Raw genomic sequence first — 22,501 nt, 5'->3', positions numbered from 1 at the left:
CAACTCTTTGCCATCCCAGGCTCACACTACTTGTCAGGAAGCAGATGGATAATCATTATGAGTCCTTCCACCAAAGACCCCTGATGCACCCTCAGGCACTTCTCCTGGTTTACATTAACAACAACTCCAGCAAAGGAAACATACTCCCACTTTTTATCCCTGCATTTGGGTCACCACAGAACAAAAAAACTGTGTGTACACATTCACACAGAGCTATACGTGTAAAATTATTGTTGCCTTGTTCCTTTGTTCAAGTCACAAAGAAAACTTTGTGACATTCAAATTATTGCCAAAAATAATCAAAGGGACTTAGCATCAAAAGTACAATAAACAATTGTTAACATGGATTAGGAAAAATATTTCTGTTTACTTTTTTTAATTATACAACCACAGTGGAGTAAAAAACAAAGAGCTTCTAATTTTCTATCCTTATAGCCATCAGATGGGTTCTGGTGAGTAGAACACCAGTTGTCTGCAGAAACAAAGCAGAGAAGGCTTCCAAAAATATGTGTTACAACTCTTATAAACTAGAAGATGACAGTAAGGACAAAAAAGGAAATTATTGTGAACAGACTGCCTGTGGCCGCATGACAGCTGAATACAACAGCAGCTTTATCCAACTCAAGCATCTTCCCATGAATGAAAAGAGTAAAAAATACTCTGAAAAACAAGCCACACTCCTTATTTGACAATAGGATATAGCCTTACCTTAAATTACAACAAAAGAGTGTTTAATGAACATTGATGATCACAGAATAATGCAAATCTAGAGCTCAATTTGAAATCTCCAGTGTCTAGACACAAAAGGTCACAAATGGACAACACTGAACATGCTCTGACTGACTAATGTTGATTTGATCTTTAAATGTGACTTTTCATTGTTTAGGCAGGTTTGAAAAGACATTAGAAAATCTGATTTAATTCGTTTTTGAACACATTTTTCTTAGCTGTATCACAGTCACACAGTCAGTTTCTGCAAGCATATTGAATGTCGTGAATGATAGAGTCTGCCGAGATCCGAAGAGATAAGCCTTAATAACACTCATATTTTATAGTGTTTCTTTCTCAAGGACATCCAAACAAACACATATAGCATTACTGGAAGGAAATCACACGTATCTTTCACAAATTTCCATTTTCTTCCCTCCATTGGTTACAGATGAGGTATGCACAGGACATACCACTTCTCCTGAACTGACCCCATACATGCTTCCTTCAAGCCTAAGAAAAGATCAAATCTAGGTAAAACCAGATTATTTAACTACGTTTCTGCTCTTTATGTAAGCATCATACTCTACATTCAATAACAAGCAAAAGGATTTAACTGAGCAAATTCTTGGTTTTAAAAATAAATCAATGATTATTTTGTTGAATTATCAGATCATTTTGTCAATTATTATCTTTATGTTGGATTTTGACTAGACAGAAACAAAAATCATACTATTTGCACAGTTGTATATGGCCTTTTTAGGTAAACAGTGGGGTTTTTTCCATTAACCTTCAATTCCTTTCTGTTATTTGTTCAACACTGATGGCCTTGAATTCATCTGCATTATTTTTCTCAAACCACCTCCATCCCACGTAACAACTTTTTTTCCTTCAACCAAATGAAGAGAACAGTGTTGTCAGGACTATCTGGGAGCATGTCCAAGTAGTTCATTGACTGAAATAGATCAGCACCTCAAGGTATGAAGGAAAGTACCAAAAACAGCTTTGAAAATTGACTGGTTCAAAAGCACAGTTGTTGAAAAATAACAAGATATACTCCCTCAGTACTTGATTTTTTTTCTTTTAAGAAGAAGAGTACCAAATTTCCCCTCAAATTAGCTATGACCAGTCATTGGCCTTGCATTTGAATTTTGCACAGTAATATTTTCAAAAATCAGATTTAGAGAGTGAAACATCAAACTTCCATTGCTGAAGGGACTAGAAGCGTATATGTGTGCCTCAAAATGCCAGGGAAAAAAAAGGTATTTCTAAGCAGGATATAAATACTTTCTTAAAATGCGTAATCATTAACTTGAAAATGTGGCTGAGATAAGGTCTTCTTATCATTGAATAAAAAAACCCAATTTTGTTAGTATAGCATACTAACTATATACTAACATATACGAAAATCGTAATCATTGCTGAAGAGTAAAAATCAGATAAGCAAAGGGGTTAGAGGTTAGATTCCCTAGGGCTCAGTCCTGATATTGGTGTTAAGTGGCACAGTAAGAAAAAATAATGATGAATTTTAATACTCAAATGCATGCTGATAATTTATTAAAAGTTCTCTATGACATTTTTAAGCATTTATTTAAATATTTGCTATTAAAATGCATAAAATGCGAACATACATATTCCTATTAATATATAATATATAAACCCAAAAAACACTGATTAAGCATTTTAAAAGAAAATTAATTCTGCTCTTTTAGAGTACTCTGTGTCATTCTAATTTTCCTGAAGTACCTTTTTACCCAAATTCTAAACTAATAAGTATCATGGAACTTCTTTTAAAGATTTTCTGCCTTGTAGGATAAATGTTCCAAATATCAATGAAGTAATTGCTTTAGAAAATAGTTTTCTTTTACAGAATATGTAATCTTTATGTTTGCTACTGTTATTTACATACATTTATACATTTACCATGTATATTTATACATAGTACAGTTTTCTGTACTTTTTTACAGTATTTGATCAGTAAAACAAGTTGTTCTGTTACTATTGAACTACATTAAGCAATGAGTATACCATTTTCAATTTAAAAAAAAATCAAAGGCAAAAAGCACCATCAGTCAAATTATTTTTATCACGTTGAATTTGTTTTATAGTACATGCCTCCATATTATTAAGGTCAATCATAAGTGAACAACATTGTAAGTGCAAAAAAACAGTAGTGAGATTTTAAAAGATAATTGGGGAAAAAAATTACAAGGAAAGACAGGTTCTGGAATTAGCACCTTACCAGCACAGTTGGTTTGACTCAAAGAGCGTTGTATTCAACATCATTATGGACTTAATCATGCAACTTAGGAAGAATACTCCATCACCAGCTCATACAGGCATGACTATACCTAGGATAAACTGGCAAATACCCATGAACTTTTAATACAATTTCTTCATTTTAGCATGAGAGAAATCTAAGCCACTCTTTTTCTAAACAGCATGCTACAGCTTACAGCTTTGATTCTTATTTCCACTTCATATTGACATAAGCCACTCAACAGAACAGAAAGTTAGAGGACAATCAGACCTCAGGCATACAGCAAGTTATCTTATTCCAATATTTTATCCATAAATTGTTGTTTTGAATCATTACATATAAGAAACTTTACATAATTTCCTCTCATACGTGGTGTAAATATAAAAGCATACTATCATAAATCAACTTTGCACTAAACTCTCAAGGACTGTACATCCTTGACAATCTCAGTATTGACTGATGATTGAGCACTCACAGTAAAAATATAGGTAGAAATGGAAGAATTAATTGGTTTCCGAGTACAATGACTGGTTTCACCAAAGTTTTGCAATCTGAAGAGTTGGGGCAGGACTGAAAATATTTGCTTACATGCTTAAAAAAGTGAAAGTCAAATTTTACAATTGTGAGCTATGAGACTCAGTTTTTCTTATAAATGTTTCATGCTTACTAGTGTAATTATTTTAATTATGGACTCTTTGGTAAATCATGTCCTAATTGTGCAACTTCTAAATAACAGCATAAATGTGAGTTGATTGATATAGCTGACATATGTTTAGCTCTCAAGCTGATTGAAATAGCTGCTATATATTTAGCTCCTAGGGAAGGACAAAAGCCCAAATGGATAGCAAGTTCAATAAACTCATCCTTAATAAATTTACCCAGATTATTATCAAATCATGTATACACTTTATTTTTAATATTTTTTTTTTTACATTCAGCATCAATTACCTTTGGACAAAAAACATTTTAAAGTAATAGCTATTTCTATATTCAGAGAAATGTAACAATTTGAAAAATTGTACTGGACATACATAAGGAACTACGTATGAAGATGGCACAGCATTTCAGAGTGAAGTATTTCTACACCTTTTGAAGCAAGCTTGATAAGCTTTTTTCAATACATTTCTGTAAAGTTTTCAGTTAAATATATGTGTTCACAAACAGGTCCTTATTTACAGGATTAACTATGATTATCTATTGTGAAAACAAGCACCACCCACTTGCTGGCAAGATTTTAGCAGAATGAGTGAGCAGTCCCTGATTCAGCATTTTTGTATTTTCATGTCAGAAAGAAACTGATGACACATTTATATATTAATCTTTCCCTTCTAAATGTCCATCTGAAAAAAAATTAGTTCAACATGTCATGACAGACACCAAAGCCTGGGGGGAAAACAAAAATCCCCACTCAGTCCACTTTGACTTCCCCATATTGCTGATTCCATGAGAGGTATGGTTCATCTAGCCTAACTTAAGCCGTCTGAGAGTTATCCAGCTTAAGTCAACCTTGTCTAATCCTGGCTCTTTCACTCTCCAAATGCTGCAGAGGAGCCCTAAGGCATGGCTTAGACTAGGAGTTTAGTTTCAAGACAGAAATGAGGACTTCTAGAATTTTTACTTTTTCCATGGATTTTCCCAGAAAGTTAGAAAAGCAAAGACTTTCCAAGAAGGACCATAAAAAAACCCATATTCAAATATGCATTCCTCTTTCATATATGTAATCACTTTCCATTTCACCATTTCAAAATAAATAAGGAAAAAGACAAAGTGCAAGGAATGGATCAAATAACAGGATCAAGGTACAAAAATTAAAAAAAAAAACCTCAAACATATTTTTCTTTCAAAATTATTCTATCCATCCATGAAAACACATTTTTCCATTTGTCTGTAAATATATGATGCTAACTTTTAGCTATACATGTTGAAATCAGATAATACATTTTTTAAATTAGTAAACAGAGACTCACAGTTAAATATAAAGATGGAAGAAAATAAGAGAGGGGAAAAAGAGTAATCATAATTTGAATTTAAAAGGACATCAAGTCTCCCAAACAACAGTTTCTGACAGCGAAGTAAGAAAGCTCTCCCTGGACTGTTCTCCTGTCAGTTATGAAGCCTTATACAAGAATTAATGATTCTAACAAAGAGGTTTCTTTCATGATGGAAGACTGACAGACACTTTCAACACTCTTAGTTCAATTGACTTCAAATCAAAATAACCTTTTTTTTAAAAAAATAGGTTTTAAAGAGTCTGTGAGTGGAAATACTAATACAATAAAACACACATTCAGATAATGTGCATTAATGTATTTCTTCAAAAATTAAAGTCTCTGAAACCCATAAATGAATTTTCCTTCCAGTGCATGGATAAAAAAAAGTTTCCTGTGAACTGAGAACAAACTTTGTGATCTAAACTCTACAGCGTAGCTGTGCTTTAAACTACTCCTACTGTAGCCTCCACTCATAATACCAGCAGGGAACCTCTTTTCCTACGCCCCAGGCAAACACACCTGGAAATGGAAACACTTTAAAAAATCTGTTACCTAAAAATGCGTATTTCATTTCAAAACAACGTACCAAAACCATTCTTAGATTAGTTACTGTGTTTCAATAGCATTTTGGACTAGAAGAAGAATGTTCAAGGTAATCTGAGTCATGACTGATCCAAGTCACTTGCAAATTTTGATGTAAGTCTAGCTCTGCAGCAATGCAAAAAGAGCAGTCTTGACTTGAGCATTTACACCCATTTGTCACTTCTAAATTTTGCCTAAAGGAAAAAAAATAGCATGGTGGTTTTAATTCATTAAAAAGTACTTTTAAATTAAATTTAGATTATGTCTTTGAGTTTGCTAAGTGTTTTACATAGCTCTACTATAACACCTGCTTTATCCAAATCTGGCTGAGCTCCAGTATTGGAATAATGATCACCACATGTTTGTTCTATATTCTTTGCATTACTGAGAGCTTTGGCTGTTTAAATTGAAGGTGTCCAAAACTATTGTTTTATAACAAAGGAACCAAAGGCTTTGGGGGGAAATGGGGCAGGAGCGAGGAGAAGAAAGGGGGAAACATAGCATGGGTGGCACGGGAGACGCACAAAATTATAAGTATTAGTATGACAATGATCTTTGATTCTCCATATTCCAGTTCAGATGTGACAGCATAATGACATTATGTCATTATGTTATCATGCTGTTTAATCTAATCTTCCAACATACATTACAGCATAACACTATAAAAACCTTATTCAGGAAAAATTCATTTGCCTTGCAGATTGGGAAGTATGGAAATAAGGCACCCTCTATTTTCTCTTTTGCATTATTGACATACCTTCTAGTAATTGTTCCTCTGAAAGAGATTAAAGAGGATGAAGGTTAAAACTCAGAAACAGACAAGGTAAATACATTAAGTAGGGTACAAAGATCTGCTTTATTTACAATGACTACAAAATGTTTGGTTTGCTTTTTTCCCTAAATTGAGGGGATTTTCTCTGGTATAAAATAAATACATAAATAAATGAGAAAAAACTCCCTAAATTTAAACTAATAAAACTAAACTCTAATATTTGAATTTAGAAAAATCTCCTTTTCTCTAGCTTTTTATCTCTGGTGGCAGAAAGCATTTCTTTCAGCAACCACATTTAAACTGGAGGCATTACTTGAACATTGCATCCCTTCAAAGAACAAGCAGCAGTCAGTAAGAAGCAAGTTATCAGTAAGAATAAGAAGTCAGTAAGAATACAAGCTATCAGGCAATTGTGTGAAAATCATTTTATGAGACTATTGGTGTTCCAAACACTGGGTGAAAGGATCTGGGGATATTCCAGGAAGCACACATGGATGAAAGCTTTCTTAACCTACATTAAATCTTGATAATGCAATAATGAGTATTTTAAAAGGATAAGTCTAATTCCCCTATCTAGTGCAATAAAGACTGTATACAGCTAATCAGCTTTGCCCTTTCAATTAAACTCGTCCAGGGCGTTCTATGTAGTCAGCACCCTGAATGAGTCATTAAAATTCTCGTTCTGTGAGAGTTGTGTGCAGTGCACCGTTGTTTCTAAATTCCATTAAATCCAAACGGTCTTTATCGCCCCATGACCACTGTGACTTCAATCAGCCAATTTAATTACCTTACAAAATTGTCAGCAGAAGCAGCAAAGAAAAACAGGAAGGGTTGTGACGTTATCAAATTGAAATCTTCCTCTGTGCTGTTTAATCTAGACCAGTCAATAACAATGCTTCTCACCTCCTTGCTGCCTTCCCGAGGCTCTTAACCTTAGTTTTCTTTCAAAGATTCCTGTTGTTTTTTGTAAGACTGATTTTGAACTCATCTTCTTGAGGATGTTAACAGATATTGAAAGCTTCTTCTCCTTGGCAGTAAATTTTTCATTGGCTCTGAATGCTGGACTTGCCAAGACACAGATCCCCCGAGGGCTGCCACGAGATGCAGATTTTCATCACACTCTTGATCTGAAGGCAGACTGCCTTCCCCACTCAAACAAGATATGTATATATTTTTTGTTTGTTTGTTTGTTTCTCTGAAATAGAGGTAGAAACCTCGCCTCCTCCCACTAAAAGGATGTCAATGCAAAACTTAAAGAAAGAAAGTACACATCCAGGAGGGTTAATACAAGTCCCTTAAGAAAACTCCACTCGATTACCCACCAGGTATTTTTCACTTGACCTCTTGTCTCACACATCTGTACAGAGCTAGTTCCCACTGCTGTGCCATGACTTCACTAGTTTTAATCACTACAATTTTAAAATGGCCTCCTGAATCCCAGAACCATGTGTTTTGACATCCACTGTCACTTCCACAGGCAGTGGATGCAATGAGCCAACCTCTTCTCTGGTTTTGCCACACTTGAGCTCATTAAAAACAATTACATGGAGATAAACTCAATCTGTTTGAGACAAAGGAGCTCAGCTAAGAAGTGTCATGTCAGATGAAATCCATACTAAATCTTCACAGAGGAAGACTCAAACGTCTAGCAATTCCCCTCTGGGTGTTCCCACAAAGGAGTTGAAAAGTGAGGGTGATTTTTCCTAAATCACGAAGAGTACATGATTTTATAATGTTTGATTTGCTATGATTATTATTTTATGTAGGGCGACGGAAAAGTGCTAGCCTTCATGAGGACTTGGTGTAGTATTTTTTTAGAAACAAAAATATTTTAAAAATAGTCAGTAGTAAGAAATGCTTCTGGTGAGAGTTCAAAACTCTTCCTCTTTTCCTTTGAAAAGTTTTTCCTATCTCTCTCTTGACTTTCTTTTGCTTTTAAGCTGGAAGAAGCCACAAGCGCGCACACACCCTTCCTTTATAGCTCATTGTAACACAAAACATTCAGCTCCCTCTCTCATCTGCTTCAAGTCAGGCAACTCCAAAGCACCAAAAAGTCAAAACTACAGGTGTATGTCTCTACTTGTCTTTACCCTTCTTGAATGTCCTGAAGAAAATAAGACATCACATAAAGTGGGTTAAAACTTATCAGGTAAGTGAGCACCCTGCAGTGAAGATCTTTAGTCTTTCACCACATTTCCGGGAATAATGAGAGCAAACACAGTGGCCAAACCTCTTTCACCTTCCCGTCACAGGTCTCTCTTGACACCTTTGCTGTAGGAAAGAGCTGCTCACAGCAGTAGAGACAAGGCCGGAAAAGGGAAGTTTAAATAAAAAAGGGCATTTTAGAGCGCTCCAGACTTCAAAGCACCGACAATCAAGCTCCATATAGTGGTAGGAGGTGGGGGAGGTGGGGGGATGGGGGGGAGTTAAAAAAAGGGGGGTTAAATAGCCCAGGTTCTTACTGCCTTGGGCAAGACAAGGGGTCGGTTACTGAAAACACAGGTGAGCAATTACAGGTGTTTGACAGCTCTTAATGGCTTGTTAATTCAGCATTTTGGGGACAAGACGTTGAGATGCCTTCAGGCGGTAAAGGCAGACCTAGGACAAGCAGCCCGACGTGCCTTGCCCCACGTCGTGGGCAGAGGGGCCGATCGGCTGGGCTCTGGATCCGCCGAGTTCCCTGGAATTTCTTGGGAGCCGCTGCCCTGGGTCTGAGTATACACAGGGACAGTGAAAAGGAAAACTGTGATCCCCGATAACGTAAAGGATGTGCCGGCGGTCACGTATTTTGGCTTTTGTTCGGTGCCAAGTGATAAGGAAAATGTTTCCATCACACTTAGCCCAGCGGAGCGACAACTACGAGGCTGCTGCTTTTCTCCCTCGTCAAGGTGGGATTTATCCTTTTATCCGCATCAATGGTTTAAGGCTGGTCCCTTTTGACATCCTCGAGTGACCTATAGACAAACCTCACCTTCAGCATTCCCTGGGCTCACTTGTGGGGAACTGTTCAGAAAGGACAAGGGAGGGAGCTTGGTCGCATGCCCCATGAAGCAATGTGGCATGCAGGAAGGGTGCGTGGTGTGATGCCCCAATACCACGCCGTCCAACTCCAGCAGCAGCAACAGGCAGGTGTCCAGATGCCTAAGCAAGTGTCGCTGGGGAGGGAACGGTGCCATCGCACCAGCCTCTCTCTGTGTTTGCTCCATAAGGTACAGACTGAAATAACCTCCAGAATTTGACAAATAACCCAGGCGATTCGACTTCCCTGTGTGGTTGCTAAAAGGTAACTTTAGAGAGAGAGGGAGGGAGAGAAAGGACATGCTGGCTAGTCCCAACAATGAGAGGAGCCGTGGGAAGGACAATGCGAATCCATGGTGGCTAATTTGCACAGGAGGAATGAGGGGGCTGCAGCTCTGGCAGGTTTCAAGCTCTCCCCTGTTGCCATAGCACTGCTGGCTGAGGAAGAAGAGCGGGGGCTGGCAGGCTGCCTTCTGGAGGGAATCTCCTCAGCTCTCCCTTCTCCTCGGGAAGGACTCCACGGCATGCCGTCCTCCTGGCCGCAAGGACATCCCAAAGGGACTGATAGCACGGGAACACAGTGGGGGCGGTGGGGAATTCCCCCTCAGAAATAACCAAAGCTTTTCCGCAGCTCAGTCCCTGCTCCCTCCCTCTACCCTGCTATGCCCTGCGCAGAGACAGAGATGTCAGCCTTTGGAGAAGGTATGGAAGTTCTCTCGTGGTCCCAGACAGAGTAAATTAACTAGGATTAAGCTAAATCCAGACTCCTTTAAAACACAGATGTGCAACAGGCCCGGATAAGAATGGCAAAAATCTTCCTGCTCTTTTCACGTCTAACATTCTCCACAACAAAATAAATTTACCAACTGCTCCCTACCTACTTTTAATGTTCAGTGATGGTTTGGCGACAATTCTTTTCAAATACAGAGAAAAGCAGGCAGAGATGCAGAAAGGGATTTCTACTTCTCTGCTACAAACTCTGGAGTGAACACAACTCGCTGGCCAGCTGTGTGACCAGAAGGCAGCTGGAAAGGGAAGTTAGCCCAGTAAAACACACGCATGCACCACCCTGTCACTGGGTGACAGAGACGCGCTGCATCACCTTTCAGCCGCGGCATTATTTACTGCTCTAAGCTGGCCAAAGCGCTCTCTCTAGGGCTGTCTCTAAAGGTGCACCGGACTAACAGTTCCGAGGGAATGCCGCCCTAAAGAGGGAAAGTCCACCTCTCGCTAGTGCTGTGACCAGGAAGGTGTTTGTTTACATAGCTATACCTGAAAGTAACTCAGACTCCTAGAGACAGACTCTCGGAGCCCGTGGAAAGACAGACAGCCGGCCAGTGCCATATTACAGGCATCCAAGCACTAAATTCACGGCGATGATTATGGATCAGACTGATTGCAAAATAGACCCTACGATGATATACGGGCCCGTTTAGCCATGTCCAAAGAAACAGGCATTCCTGAGGACGGTTGCTAAGAGCAACGTGCCATAAGCACCACCTTTAGACCAGATGGAAGCAGAAAAAAAATGTGCTGCTAGGAATTCAGAGATTGGTAACAGCCTGGTGACTTTTTAATCATTACTCACTTTCCCCTCCATATAAAACTGTGTGCGGGGGTGCTGAATTAAATTAAAATAGATACAAACCAAGGCATTATTCCCAGGCAAAGGCAAGAGATTTCTGTGCCCCGAAGAAATGGATGCAGAGGCTGCCACAGTTTATCGCGGACGGCGACAATGAGGGAGATGCGCTCTTCCTCCGTCCACCCGTGTCGTCGGCAGGCACAGAGGATGCTGCTTGTATGGGGGAGCAATTTTCAACCTGTCCCTTCCTGGCCGCCCCCCGCCGCCGCTCGCCCACGGTGCCCGGACGACCAGGAGGATGCTGATACGGGACTCTCATCGTATCTCGCCCCGGAATGGCAGCGAAGGACATCCCCGGCCGCACAGACCCCTTCGGACCTGCTTTCCGAACTTTCCGTCCTGCCCTTTCTCACTGCAAAACTTCTGCAGGGGATGCAGCGGCTAGAATTTGTCCCTCGCTTGCTTGCTTAGACACACGAACATGCGCGCCTGCACAGGCAGAGCTCTTAAGGTTAGTGCCCTGGTCCAGCTGGGATAGCCTTTATACTGTAAACCCTCTCTATTCTTGAAATGTCATTCTGATCTGCTTTATTTTTTTTTTTTTTCTTTTTTTTCCCCGGGAGAGGGAGGACCTCCCACAACTTTCCTCGCATAGAAAAGCTGTGCTTTTGAAAGGTACCGCAAAAGCTCTTCCCCGAGCACCGCTCGAGACATAAATCATCTCTTCTCTAACCCTAAACGCCACTCAAGTGTCAAGCAAACAGACAGATACTTCAAGGGAAATCAGCCCAAAGGTCTCAAATCACAGCGTTACCCCGCACGGGATCGGCTCGCGGGGGATCAGAGACGGGCGGCCGAAACTTAACAAGTACTTGACAGGTTTTCAACTGATCAATCACCGCATTAGCCATGCTTTCCCCTTCTATGGAAACAATAAAGCAAAACAATGGAAACAATTACGAGGAAGCCACACAAGCTGCGCAGAGCCTTAGGCAAGCACGTTTGCCAGTCTTTTTTCTATTGTTATTATAATTATCATCACCATCGTGCCGTTACTACGGCTACAATGAGCAGCAGCGACAGAAAAAAAATCACACAGCAATTCATCCCTCCGGATGCAAAATAAAGAGGGACTTCGCTGCCCGACTCCGGTAGCACGTCCCAGCTCTCCCCCAGCATCCCCTTCTGAGTCAATCCTACGCATATCACATTCAGGCTTAAACACACAATGAGAAAAGTGTCGGGAAATCTTACCAAATCTTAATACATGTGTGGTTCCTTGAGAATATCCAATCCACAGTAAGCAAAGAAGGAGTCTAATGGTGCATCTGAAGACTGAATTAGTTACAATATGGGAAATAATCTTCATGATGTTTCTATGCACACACGCGCTGCCTTACTTCCCCCTTCTAAGCCGTCAGGTTTCCCGGTAGGGTGAGAATGAGGATACGTAAACTGATGGCCCTCAGACACGATCACGGCATGGTCACAGAGAGAGCAGAGAGTCTACGCTTCCCAAACCCATTAGCAATCCCTGCATGTTCTTCATTCACTGCGCCAAGGAGCAACCTTCAACTGCAAGGAATGGTGGGACATCCATGTTAGTCGGGGGAGAATCCTTGAGAAATCCAAACACACACGGTGTCCAGCCGAGTAAACCTGGGAGGCGAGAAAGGAGGAAAATCAATAGGTAATCCAGCTGGAGAGATCGCTGAGGTACCGCCACATAGCGAGCGCCCGCGTTTCACTGGCGGAGCTTTTGCCGAGCTCCCATTCTACTGCACTGCTGCACAGCTTCTGACGCGAAGCCAAGATTAAGTGAGAGAAATTGAGATAGCTCTTCTCTGCTTAAGGCTGCCTGCCAGACAGCCTTCCCAATTTCTATTATGCAACCGATCTGATCGCCCAGATTTGTCGGAGGCAAAAAAAAAGCCCCCAGCTCGGTTATATTTACATGCTCTTATTATTATTAGTTATTCAGTTGTTCTGAACAATGGCTATAAGGGGCGGGGGGCGTGGGGGTGGGGGAGTGATGTTAGAGGGGAGAAGGGAATGGGTTGTGTGAAAATCAATCCCTGTATTTCAATAGCTGACTGCTTGGGTCGAGATCACTTAGCTTTAGAGTTGTGAAAGAGAAGGCTGACAACAGTCATGCAGGTTATCAGAGTATAACGTTCAGGTTTGGGAGAAAAAAAAAGATATTTACAATCATTAACTGTTACTCATTTTAGTGCATGAAGTAGGATTAATGCTATGGCTTGTCCCTAGGAACTGACTGTCCCTAGGAACTTGCTCCGGACTCAGTGATAACAGAGCACCAGGCTGCTTTTGCAGGGTAACAGGAATCGGCAGCGCTGGAACAACCTTGTTGAATGCACAGACCTGTTTCGCTAAACTTGTTTGAAATTGCAGTGTTGCTTAAAAGACAGTAACTTCGGGATTTACTGGTTTGTGATTTTCACTTTATTCTGTCAATCTCTTATTTTGCACTCTGCTTTCCTTTCACTCCAGTATTATGGAAATGTGGCTGTTCCTCCCTATACTATGATCTACGTAGTTTATCATTTTGCTGTCCTCAGTGAGAACAACAGCATTTCCCAATTTGATAATGGGATACTGAGTTTATGTCTGGAAATACAGCCACAGATTTTTGTTTTTTGACCAGGTGTTCCAAAGACGATAAACCTATTCTGTGGATTACTTTAGATTTTCCTTAGAAATGCAATTAGTTGTGTGTCTGCATCCACTGAAATACATTAAACCAGGACTGTCACATTTTGCAATCTAAGTCAGGATTTGCTGAACCTGCTTGAGCTTTACTACAAACACTGAAATATAATTCCTGTATTTCCCATCAGGAAAATGAATTATTTTTTTTCTACATTCCGCCTACAGACATCTTTTGTCTCCTTTATCTCCCTCCTTTGCTTTTCATTAATAAAGAAAATATCACTGGGAGACTTTCCCCACAGATACATAGAGAAGAACATAGAATAAACCTGACTTTACAGAAATAAATACCAATGATGCCAAGCTAATGAGAACACTCTGTGAAATCTATCAGAAACAGAGCATGGCAGAGGTGAGTTGCAGTTTATTCTTAATTAACATCTGTGTGTTGTAGACCTGTAAATAAGTAGCAGCAGCATTAGGATTATAACTTGTAGTGTTTGTGCTTTGTACCCCTAGAAGTGTTAGCAAGTAACTTTTTATCATTTTGCCTTACTGATTTCCTCTGCACACTTTTACTTAAAACACTGTAAAATGCTGATGAAAAGAAATGTACAGTCTGCAAGAGGATTATTAAACATCATTGATTTTTTTTTCCTTAAGATGGAGGCATAACTGCAGTGTCAAAAATAAGTATCATGAATGGCTAGTTCTGCAGTCTAGCAGGGAATTCAATCAGACGATTTGACTATTGGAGCACTTTAAAAAGAACACCTAGTGTTAAAAGCAAGGATATCTAGCGACTCCTTCAGTTCACACTTAGAATATCTCCCAGTGAATAATGCAGAGAGATGCTTTTTCTTCTATTTACTATTTCATTTATTCTCTTCTACTCGTTTCTATTTTTTCACAGTCCAAGGAGAAATAAAACCAATACACGTGAACACTGTGAAAGTTCATTGCCTCCCTCCCTGTTGTTGTTGAAATAAAGAATATTATTTAGACACATTTTTAATTGTGAATGCTGAGGTGCAGCTTGCAGTCTAATCGGATTTTTTTATTTATTTAATTTTGTTTTGGTGAGATGTTTTGAAAATATAATATTCTTCATGAGGTTTAGCACATTAAACAATACACAAACTTTGGACAAAGTGACTCCTGTTACCAGTTTGATTTTCTAAGCTCTCTTGAAAAAAAAAAAAAATACAGCTACCTGTAATCTCAGCCCAACAGGGCACCTAACTCACGGAGACGTTTAGAACTGGAATCATAAACCAACTTGTGGTTAATTCCCGTTACTATTAAACACTCAGCAGCCCACGCTGCAGCGCCTGGTCTGACGCCCGAGGCTCACACCGAGTTTCCTTCCCCCCGCGCCGGCCTCAGCACCGCGGACAGCGCCGGAGCGGCCCCGTCAGCACCGCGGACAGCGCTGCCGGCCGCCCCCGCCCCGCAGGTGTCAAAGAGCCGGGGCGGTTTTACCCTTTCCAGTCATTTCACAGCGCGGAAAGGAAATTAAAACCTGTTATCGGCTTCTTTAAAGATATATATATTACGCCCTCTATTATGTTAGGTAGCCAGCTATTTTATGGCATTGTATGGGTTCAGAATAAGTACTGATGTCCTCCTTGTCTACTATCAGATGTCACCTAATTATTAACATTCCTCCCCCTTCTTTCAAACCCTAGCTCCCACCTTAAAAAAAAAAAAAGTCAAAGTTAACCCAGAAATATTTTCTCAAGAATACGAGTCCCTTATATAAAAAAAAATCAAATTTTACAAGACATCAGATGATTAGAACTCACTAAATATTTGGTTACTGAAGACCACTTATAGACTATATAATGGACTAAAGCTTCAGTCTTCCCCACCCTAAACTTCTTTTCTGTTATTTGGACTTTTACACCACTTCTTCTTCATTAAAAAGAAAAGGATACCTTCTTACATCCTTCAGACTGATTTCAACATGAAAACAGGTAAATATTCTTAGTGCCTTCAATATTTCTTTCCCTGTGAGATGTACAATTCAAAGTCTGGAAATCCCTAATAAAACGTCATGGTAGATAAGCTGGTCTTCGGTTTTGGGATCTTGTCACCACTGTTACACTGCTCTTTTCATATTAAAGAGCATTTCATTTCTTTATGAAACTGCCCTCTACACTTCAGTGATCATCAGCTGGGAAATCTACAATTCCTTGGATATATGTTTTGATTTGTTTGGTCATCTATTGTAGACATGGTGCTAACACATCTCCAGCACACAAGGACATCTTTAATACAGAGGACTCTGTTCAAGTGTAGCTGATATGAAAAACAGTAATCCAGCTATAGACAGTGAAAGAAGAAGAGGCAGTCTGAGGCCTTTCTGGGTAATAAAAACCTACTACAGTTTTAGCTGTGTGTCAAGTATAAATGGTGTACATTATGTGCATAATGTTTCTTTGGAAAGGGGAGATATGTGATTCTGATTACCTTACTATATCAGGATCTTTTCCCATCAGATCTAATTTTTATGTGCTGTTATCATTATAAAAGTTAACCCAGTTCCAGCTAGCTGCCACCTACTGGGATGTATAGTTTTATCATACTACTTTAAAAAGGAATGGGCTTTTATTTTCAGGTCATAGCTGTGCCTCTAAGAACAGATAGTGAGGTTTTTATATCACGTAATCTACTATTTTGACCTCTCACAACAACAGCTGCTATAAATTTAATGTATGTACAACATATGGTCCCCCAAATGTTTCTCGGACATTTTTCGGCAAATCCTTGCAAACGTTTCAGATTCACATGCCACCACAGTCCTCCTGCTGTTCCAATCTGGTGTGAGGAGAGCCACAGCTTACTGCAACACCTGACCAGCATCTCTAGATCTTTAGAATCAAGTATTGCAGCTTTGCTGACGAAGCAGTAACAGAGTTCTCCCTTCTAAAACGTTTGCCAAAGTATTCAAATGAATGTTGATATTATCATTCAAAACAAATTGCGGCCCACTGGCATTTCACTCCCACCAGCTATATAAAAAACCCCATAGGTCCTTCTCTGTTTGTTATTATCTAAGTCCAAATTTACAACCAAGTTTCTGCTGTGCCAATGATTAATGACATTTTAAGAGGGTAATTAATTTTTAGCTAGTGGAAAGACTTGTATTCTAATTAATGAAGCGAGTGTGTGATAGACTTTCCCGTTCAGGCACTTTTGAGTATCACAGCAATGCTCTTTCCTAGCAAGTTTTAAGCAGCAAAAACAAGTACTTTTGACATGATCTACAGATCAGCCTTTGGTCTCTTCAGCTTCCTTTGGGGTTGGGGTAGCTGTGCAAGATTTTTGGAGGAAAATTATGATGCTTTATGCTTTTCCTGCTGTACTCCCCCAAAAGTTTCTAAGGAGAATGTGAAGAAAGGTTTCCATTACAATCTATTCATTCCTTCTCAGTGCACGCAAGGCTCTTGCTATCATGCCTGCACTCCGTAGGCAGGAATGTCTCTTGCTTTCCAGAGTGTCAGCGCCCTGGCTACTTTAGCGATGGATGCTCACCCAAAGAATGCTGATTCTGTTCAGAAATAAATGACAGGGCTGCCGATAAGCCGAAAAGGGGACTGTCTGCGCCGTACGGTGGGGGCCGGGCAGGGGCGGGAGGACACCCTACGGAAGTAGAGACTGCTGTCCACCCACAACTCCAGCTAAGTTAGAGCCCGGTTCTCACCTCCGCTCCCCCATGAGAGCGGGGGGCACATCCTCAATGCAGCCGGTCCGGCCTCCCTGAGCCCGGCTCGGGAGCAGCTCCGGCCGAGGGAGGGAGTTCCGGGCCACCGGGAGGGCACCGGGCGAGGGGCATCGGGGGGCTGCTCTGCCCTGGCCTCTTGCTCCCTCTCCCCGAACCTCCGCTTTCAGCGTGGGGACAGCGGCGGCTCTGACGATGCGGAGCAGCGATGGAAGGAAGACAGGAAGCCGACAGGTCTGCTTTCCCCACAGTGAGGGACAGACCCGGGAGACACCAGCGCTCGGGTCGGCCAGCTCAGCGCCCGCCTTTGCCCTGAGACACTTGGCCAAGAGCCATCGTGGTGTGCAGCTCTGGGCACAACGCGGCCACGGTGCATCCCCCGCCACCCCCGGCCCCCCCGCAGCCCCTCACCGGCATGCAACCCCTCCGGCCGTGGCGGCCAGCCGGAGACCCCGGGACATCCTCCTACCTTGAGTTGCGGGAGGGGAATCGGGGAGGGAGAGGAAGGCGGAGGCGGGGGAGGAAGGGCGGTGGCAGGACGCCGGGGACAGCCCGGGCTGCGGTGCAGCCGGCGTCCGGGCACCACTGACGGCGGCGGCAAGCGGGGAGGGAGGGAAGGAGGGAGCGAGGGAGGAGGGAGAGAGAGAAGGAGGGAGGGAAGAAGGGAGGGATGGAGGGAAGGGAGGAAGGAGGGAGATCCGCCTCCCTTCGGGAGCGCTGCACAGCGCCCTTTAAAGGAGCAGAAACCCGCTTTCTCTACGGCCGCCACTGCCGGCTCCCCGCACCGCCCAGTCTCGCCGGTGCCCGCCGGCCACCGGTGGGCGCAGGGCTTCCCCCCGCGCCATCTCCCGAAGAGCCCGAACTCGCCGGGCAGCGAGTATTCACAGTGTTAACAGTGCAGGCTCCCAATTGGGGTCCCTGAGCCTGTTTTGTGAACGCGGAGAAAGTGGGAGTTGTATCCTAACGCCTGTGAAACAGCTTCAGAGACCCTTGCCCGTCCCCATTTTCCCCCCTGGACGCGGGGGTGAGTGGAGCTCCTATCTCAGACTGCGGGGGTGCCAGAAAAAGCTTCGGCTGCTTCTCGACTTGTTGTCATGCTGGAACCCGCCCGTCCCCACTCCTTCCTTGAACTAGCGGGTACTAACTCGGGCACTTCCCTGAGATGGAAGAGGATCCAGGGAGTGGGCGATCACATCTGCCCCAGCCCCCCCTCCCGTCCCCGACTCGCTCCTAAGCGTCATCGCTGCGGGAGGGGGGCTCTGGTAAAAGGACCAAGGCCTCCCTGGTGAATTGGGGTGGGAAATGAGTCGTCCGCCCCGCCTTGCGGGAGTGCCAATGATTTCCTCCCTCGCCCAGCCGCACTCGCCCCCGCAGCGCCACAGGCGTCTCTTCGCCTCTTGTGAGCTTCTCCCGATTTTGTTTCGTGACTCGGACATGCCTTGAAGAGCTGCAGGATTTCCTCTGCGCCTCCCCTCCACAGTGCAGCCTTCTCGAGGTCTGACCTCCAGGCAGATGTGATGAGCAATTTGACGGGAATATCCCTGTCTCCTCGCTTTTACTTCACGGCAAATTCCCATTCCCGGATCTGCCGGGGGAGCGCAGCCCATACCCCACAAAGGATGCTCAGGCGTTGCCCCGCTTCATCTGCCCAGGCGACAAACCGGTTATCAGAGGCAGGAGGGGAGGACTCAAAAAGCGCTGAGCGGGTTGGAGCGGGTGGGGGTGGGTGACTGAAAAGCTCCTATAATTAAATAAACAGCAGAGTTGTTGTGCGAAGTAAATAAATAGTCAATGATCCCATTGTGGAGCCGAGCGCAGGCGGCACAGATTGCGACGGGCTCACAGCGATTGGGCTCCGGCCGCTGTGACTTGCAGCTTAATCGGTCCCACAGCACATCCCCTAATTACTTGCAGCACACTTCCATGGCCGACAAAAAACTCATTAGTCAGTTCATTTGCCTGAAGCGGTAATGGAGATAACTCTTGTTAAAAGCAAACGCAGTGCTAAAGCAAAGCGCTTCATGCCACCCAGGGCGGTGAAGGGAGCTGGGCAGGAGGCTGCTTCTCCAGGACTCCAGGACTAAGTGGGTCGCGGGTGGAAAACTGAGCGGAAGAACGTCTTGGAAAACTGAGTTCTGTGCGGTCCTGCAGGAGGGAAAGGAGTGGCGGGGATCACCACAAGAATAACCAAGTTATCTCCACGATCTCCGGGGAAGGCAAGGCAGGTTGACGCTGCAAGACCAGCCATAGCGTGGGAAGTACATGAGGTCGGATGAGTTAACGTTTGTGAAAGCACTGATTCGGTGATTTCATCCCTTTTTGTTTTATCACTGACTGCTTTTGCATTGTTACTTATTATCCAGAGTTTTCTGACCAGAGAACGTGTCAAACATTAAAAAATACATGAGTCAAAGCTGTCACTCTAGGATGACAGAAAGGAAGACCGGGGAAGAAAAGGGGTACAGTTCTAACATTGCAGATGGATTGTGTAATACCCTCATGTATTCACTTCAACTCAACTACATTGATGTAGAGCCTTTTCCCTTGTTGCCTGGGTTACATTTCTGTCCAGACATAAAATTCTCAATGCTTTCCTCAGCCAACAACAGTTTACCAAGAATTAGCTCCTCTCTGACAAGAAAGAGGTTCCCAGTGCCACCAGTGTTGTTGTTGTTACTTATTGTTATATTGTTATATATTGTTTAGGGTATTTAGGGACTTTGCATTTGCAAATGAGGAGTATTGGAGCAGGAATGTTGGATGAACAAACCTAAGATCACACTGCAAGTCAGGGACATAATGGGAAGACAGTCTGTGATTGTAATTTCTCAAGTGTTGACTATTGCAAAACTCCTTCATTTTGATACTGACAGAAATTCTCATGTTTCTTCCCAGTTACACTGAAGGAACTTTGAACTTTATCAGTATTGACCTCTAGAAAGAAACAGGAAAGTACAGACTCAGTTTGTCAGTATCCAAAATGAGATGTGCCAGAGAATTTGCTACACAAGGTCCTGGACTCTAACAAGAAAAAACAAAGCAAAACAAAACAACAACAACCAACCAAAACAAAAACAAAGAGAAAACAAACAACCTCCCCAAGCCAGCCCCCAAACTTCTTTACTTGCTTGCTTCTGTTTCATTGTTGACTATTTTAATTGCAATTTATAAATTTATCAAATTAGAATATGCATGTCATCTTTACACCATCCATTTAAAACAATTTTTATAAACGTCAATAAGAATTTAACCCCATTTAACGTAAACATATCTGGAAGGATCTTTGTGAGAATGGTTTGGGGTTTGTTTCATTTTCTCAACATTATTTTAAAACATTTTAAAATCAAATTATCTGAGTTTATTATATTCCCATTAGGTGCATTTACACCTCAAAGTTAGGAGTAATGTAAACTTGTAGCCTAATTCCCTTAAGCCTTCCAAAATGAAATTACCAAAGGATGACAGATTTGTCCTTTCCCCACAGAAATCTATCACTAGTACCCAGTAAATCTGAATAATTAATACTTTCTTCTTTCCTTCTTTGTCTTTCCATTTAGGTCAGCTATGATAACATACATACTGAGAGAATTTAAGATATTTCAAAAGAGTCTCTATCAAATATTTTTTGTAATGCCAGATCTACATTATTGTTATTTAGATCTGTCTAAATAACAATATTTTAGGGATTCTGGATGCTGTGGCTTAACAGCCCTAAACAGTTTCTGTCCAATTTAATGACCCAAATCTGAGTACTGACATTTGTTCAAGATGTGTGGTTCACAGCTTGTGCCCTGCCACAGAAAACACTGAAGAAAACCTTTGGGACTTCAGATTGCAGACAACTGAGTTTTTTGTTCTTTCTGCCAGCCATTGTTTTAATTTTTTTTTACTCTCTTGCAGTTGTGAACAATATTGTGTGGCCTTTCAGGAAATCTCTCTCCTACTGCTATGACATAAAGATTTTTGGTACCTCTCATGGGCAAAAAAAGAATTATCCTCCCAAATGTTGCCTTTTCACAGCTTTTAATAATGACCTTGTATACTCATATTCTTGGTGAAACTGGCTGCATGTATCAAACCATGTCCCTTCAAACAGAAGTATGAGTGAAAGCAGGATGGAATAAAACAAAAAATATTTCTAAAAGAAACAAATCCCTTTTCTTGTATTATCCACTTGAGGGAGACAATGAGCCATAGGTTATATCCATATGTCATTTGGATGGGTCACATATAAAATTGATGAGGAATTTGTATCCATCCTGTGTTATTCATGTGTTATTGTGAATTTTAAAAGTACCGACCTGTGTGCCATAGCAGGCATGATGTTTCACATAGTGCTGCATCAATCTGTGCATCAGACAATTTTCTTCTATTTTCTTCTATTTTCTTCTTGCCTAGTAAGATGGGATCATCCAATGACTTTCACAGAGAGGAATGTTCAGACTCTTTCAAGATGATATTCAATAACTCCAGCATTAATATCTTACATTTGGACTCCTTACCTGATTCAAGACTTATATTGACTCACTTATGATTTAAAAGACATACTAAAGCACGTTACATTATTAAGAGGGCTAAAATAGACACTACCAGAAGCATAAAAGAATAAAGTTTAACCTGTGTGTGAATGCCTTTGGACATACATACATGGCTAGGAAGTTTTATTTTATTTGGTGCCAGTCATGATGCATTGTACAATATTCTCCAACAGACTGCCATATTTAGCCCTCCAGGGAAGACTTTCATGGCTTAGCTGTTGTTACTGTTAGAAAATATTCTGATGTTTGCCACAAACAGCCTTATGGCAATTGATAATCATCATTCTTACTCACAAACAACATAAAGACAAGTTTTTATTCCTCTCTCTAAAACTATCTTCTGAACAACTGAATAAATATTATGCAGGAAGATAAATGTCACTCTTTTCTTGAAGAAGGCCAAAGGAGGACGCAGGAAGCTCCAGACTAGTTAGCTTCATCTCAGTTCTTGCAAAAGTAATAGAGTAGCTAATCCTGAAAACCATTTCCAGGCACACAAAGGACAGTAAAATCATTAGGAGGAGTCAGCATAGATTCCCCTAGAATCACCATGTTGGACCAAATTGATAAACTTTTAAAATTAGGTGACCAGTTTGGTGGATGAGGGGAGAGCAGTGGATATTGAACCGTTTCCTATAAGATTCTCATAAAGA

At 41.7% G+C, this 22,501-nt stretch overlaps 1 protein-coding gene and 1 long non-coding RNA gene across 5 annotated transcripts in view; both read right to left on the bottom strand.

The window, feature by feature from the left end:
- Positions 1-17,938, bottom strand: part of GRIK2 (glutamate ionotropic receptor kainate type subunit 2) — a 357,572-nt gene extending 339,634 nt beyond the window's left edge. For 3 of the 4 annotated variants that reach the window (XM_064412796.1, XM_064412799.1, XM_064412798.1), the window contains exons 1-2: positions 17,780-17,938; positions 12,171-12,575 (exon numbers count right to left, since the gene is read on the bottom strand). In XM_064412796.1, coding sequence (XP_064268866.1) covers positions 12,171-12,285 — 115 coding nt within the window. In that variant the 5' untranslated portion in view covers positions 12,286-12,575; positions 17,780-17,938. The remainder of the gene's footprint in view (positions 1-12,170; positions 12,576-17,779) is intronic. The other variant, XM_064412797.1, reaches the window with a different exon arrangement.
- Positions 5,762-9,170, bottom strand: LOC135296440 (uncharacterized). Its single transcript, XR_010358552.1, has 2 exons — positions 8,544-9,170; positions 5,762-8,417 (listed from the first exon to the last, which is right to left on the bottom strand). It is a non-coding gene; the product is annotated as an uncharacterized LOC135296440 (long non-coding RNA).
- Positions 17,939-22,501: the final 4,563 nt, after the last annotated feature.

Source organism: Passer domesticus, chromosome 3 (assembly GCF_036417665.1).
Source record: "Passer domesticus isolate bPasDom1 chromosome 3, bPasDom1.hap1, whole genome shotgun sequence".
Classification (NCBI taxonomy): domain Eukaryota; kingdom Metazoa; phylum Chordata; class Aves; order Passeriformes; family Passeridae; genus Passer; species Passer domesticus.
This window is presented reverse-complemented; position numbering and strand designations above follow the sequence as displayed.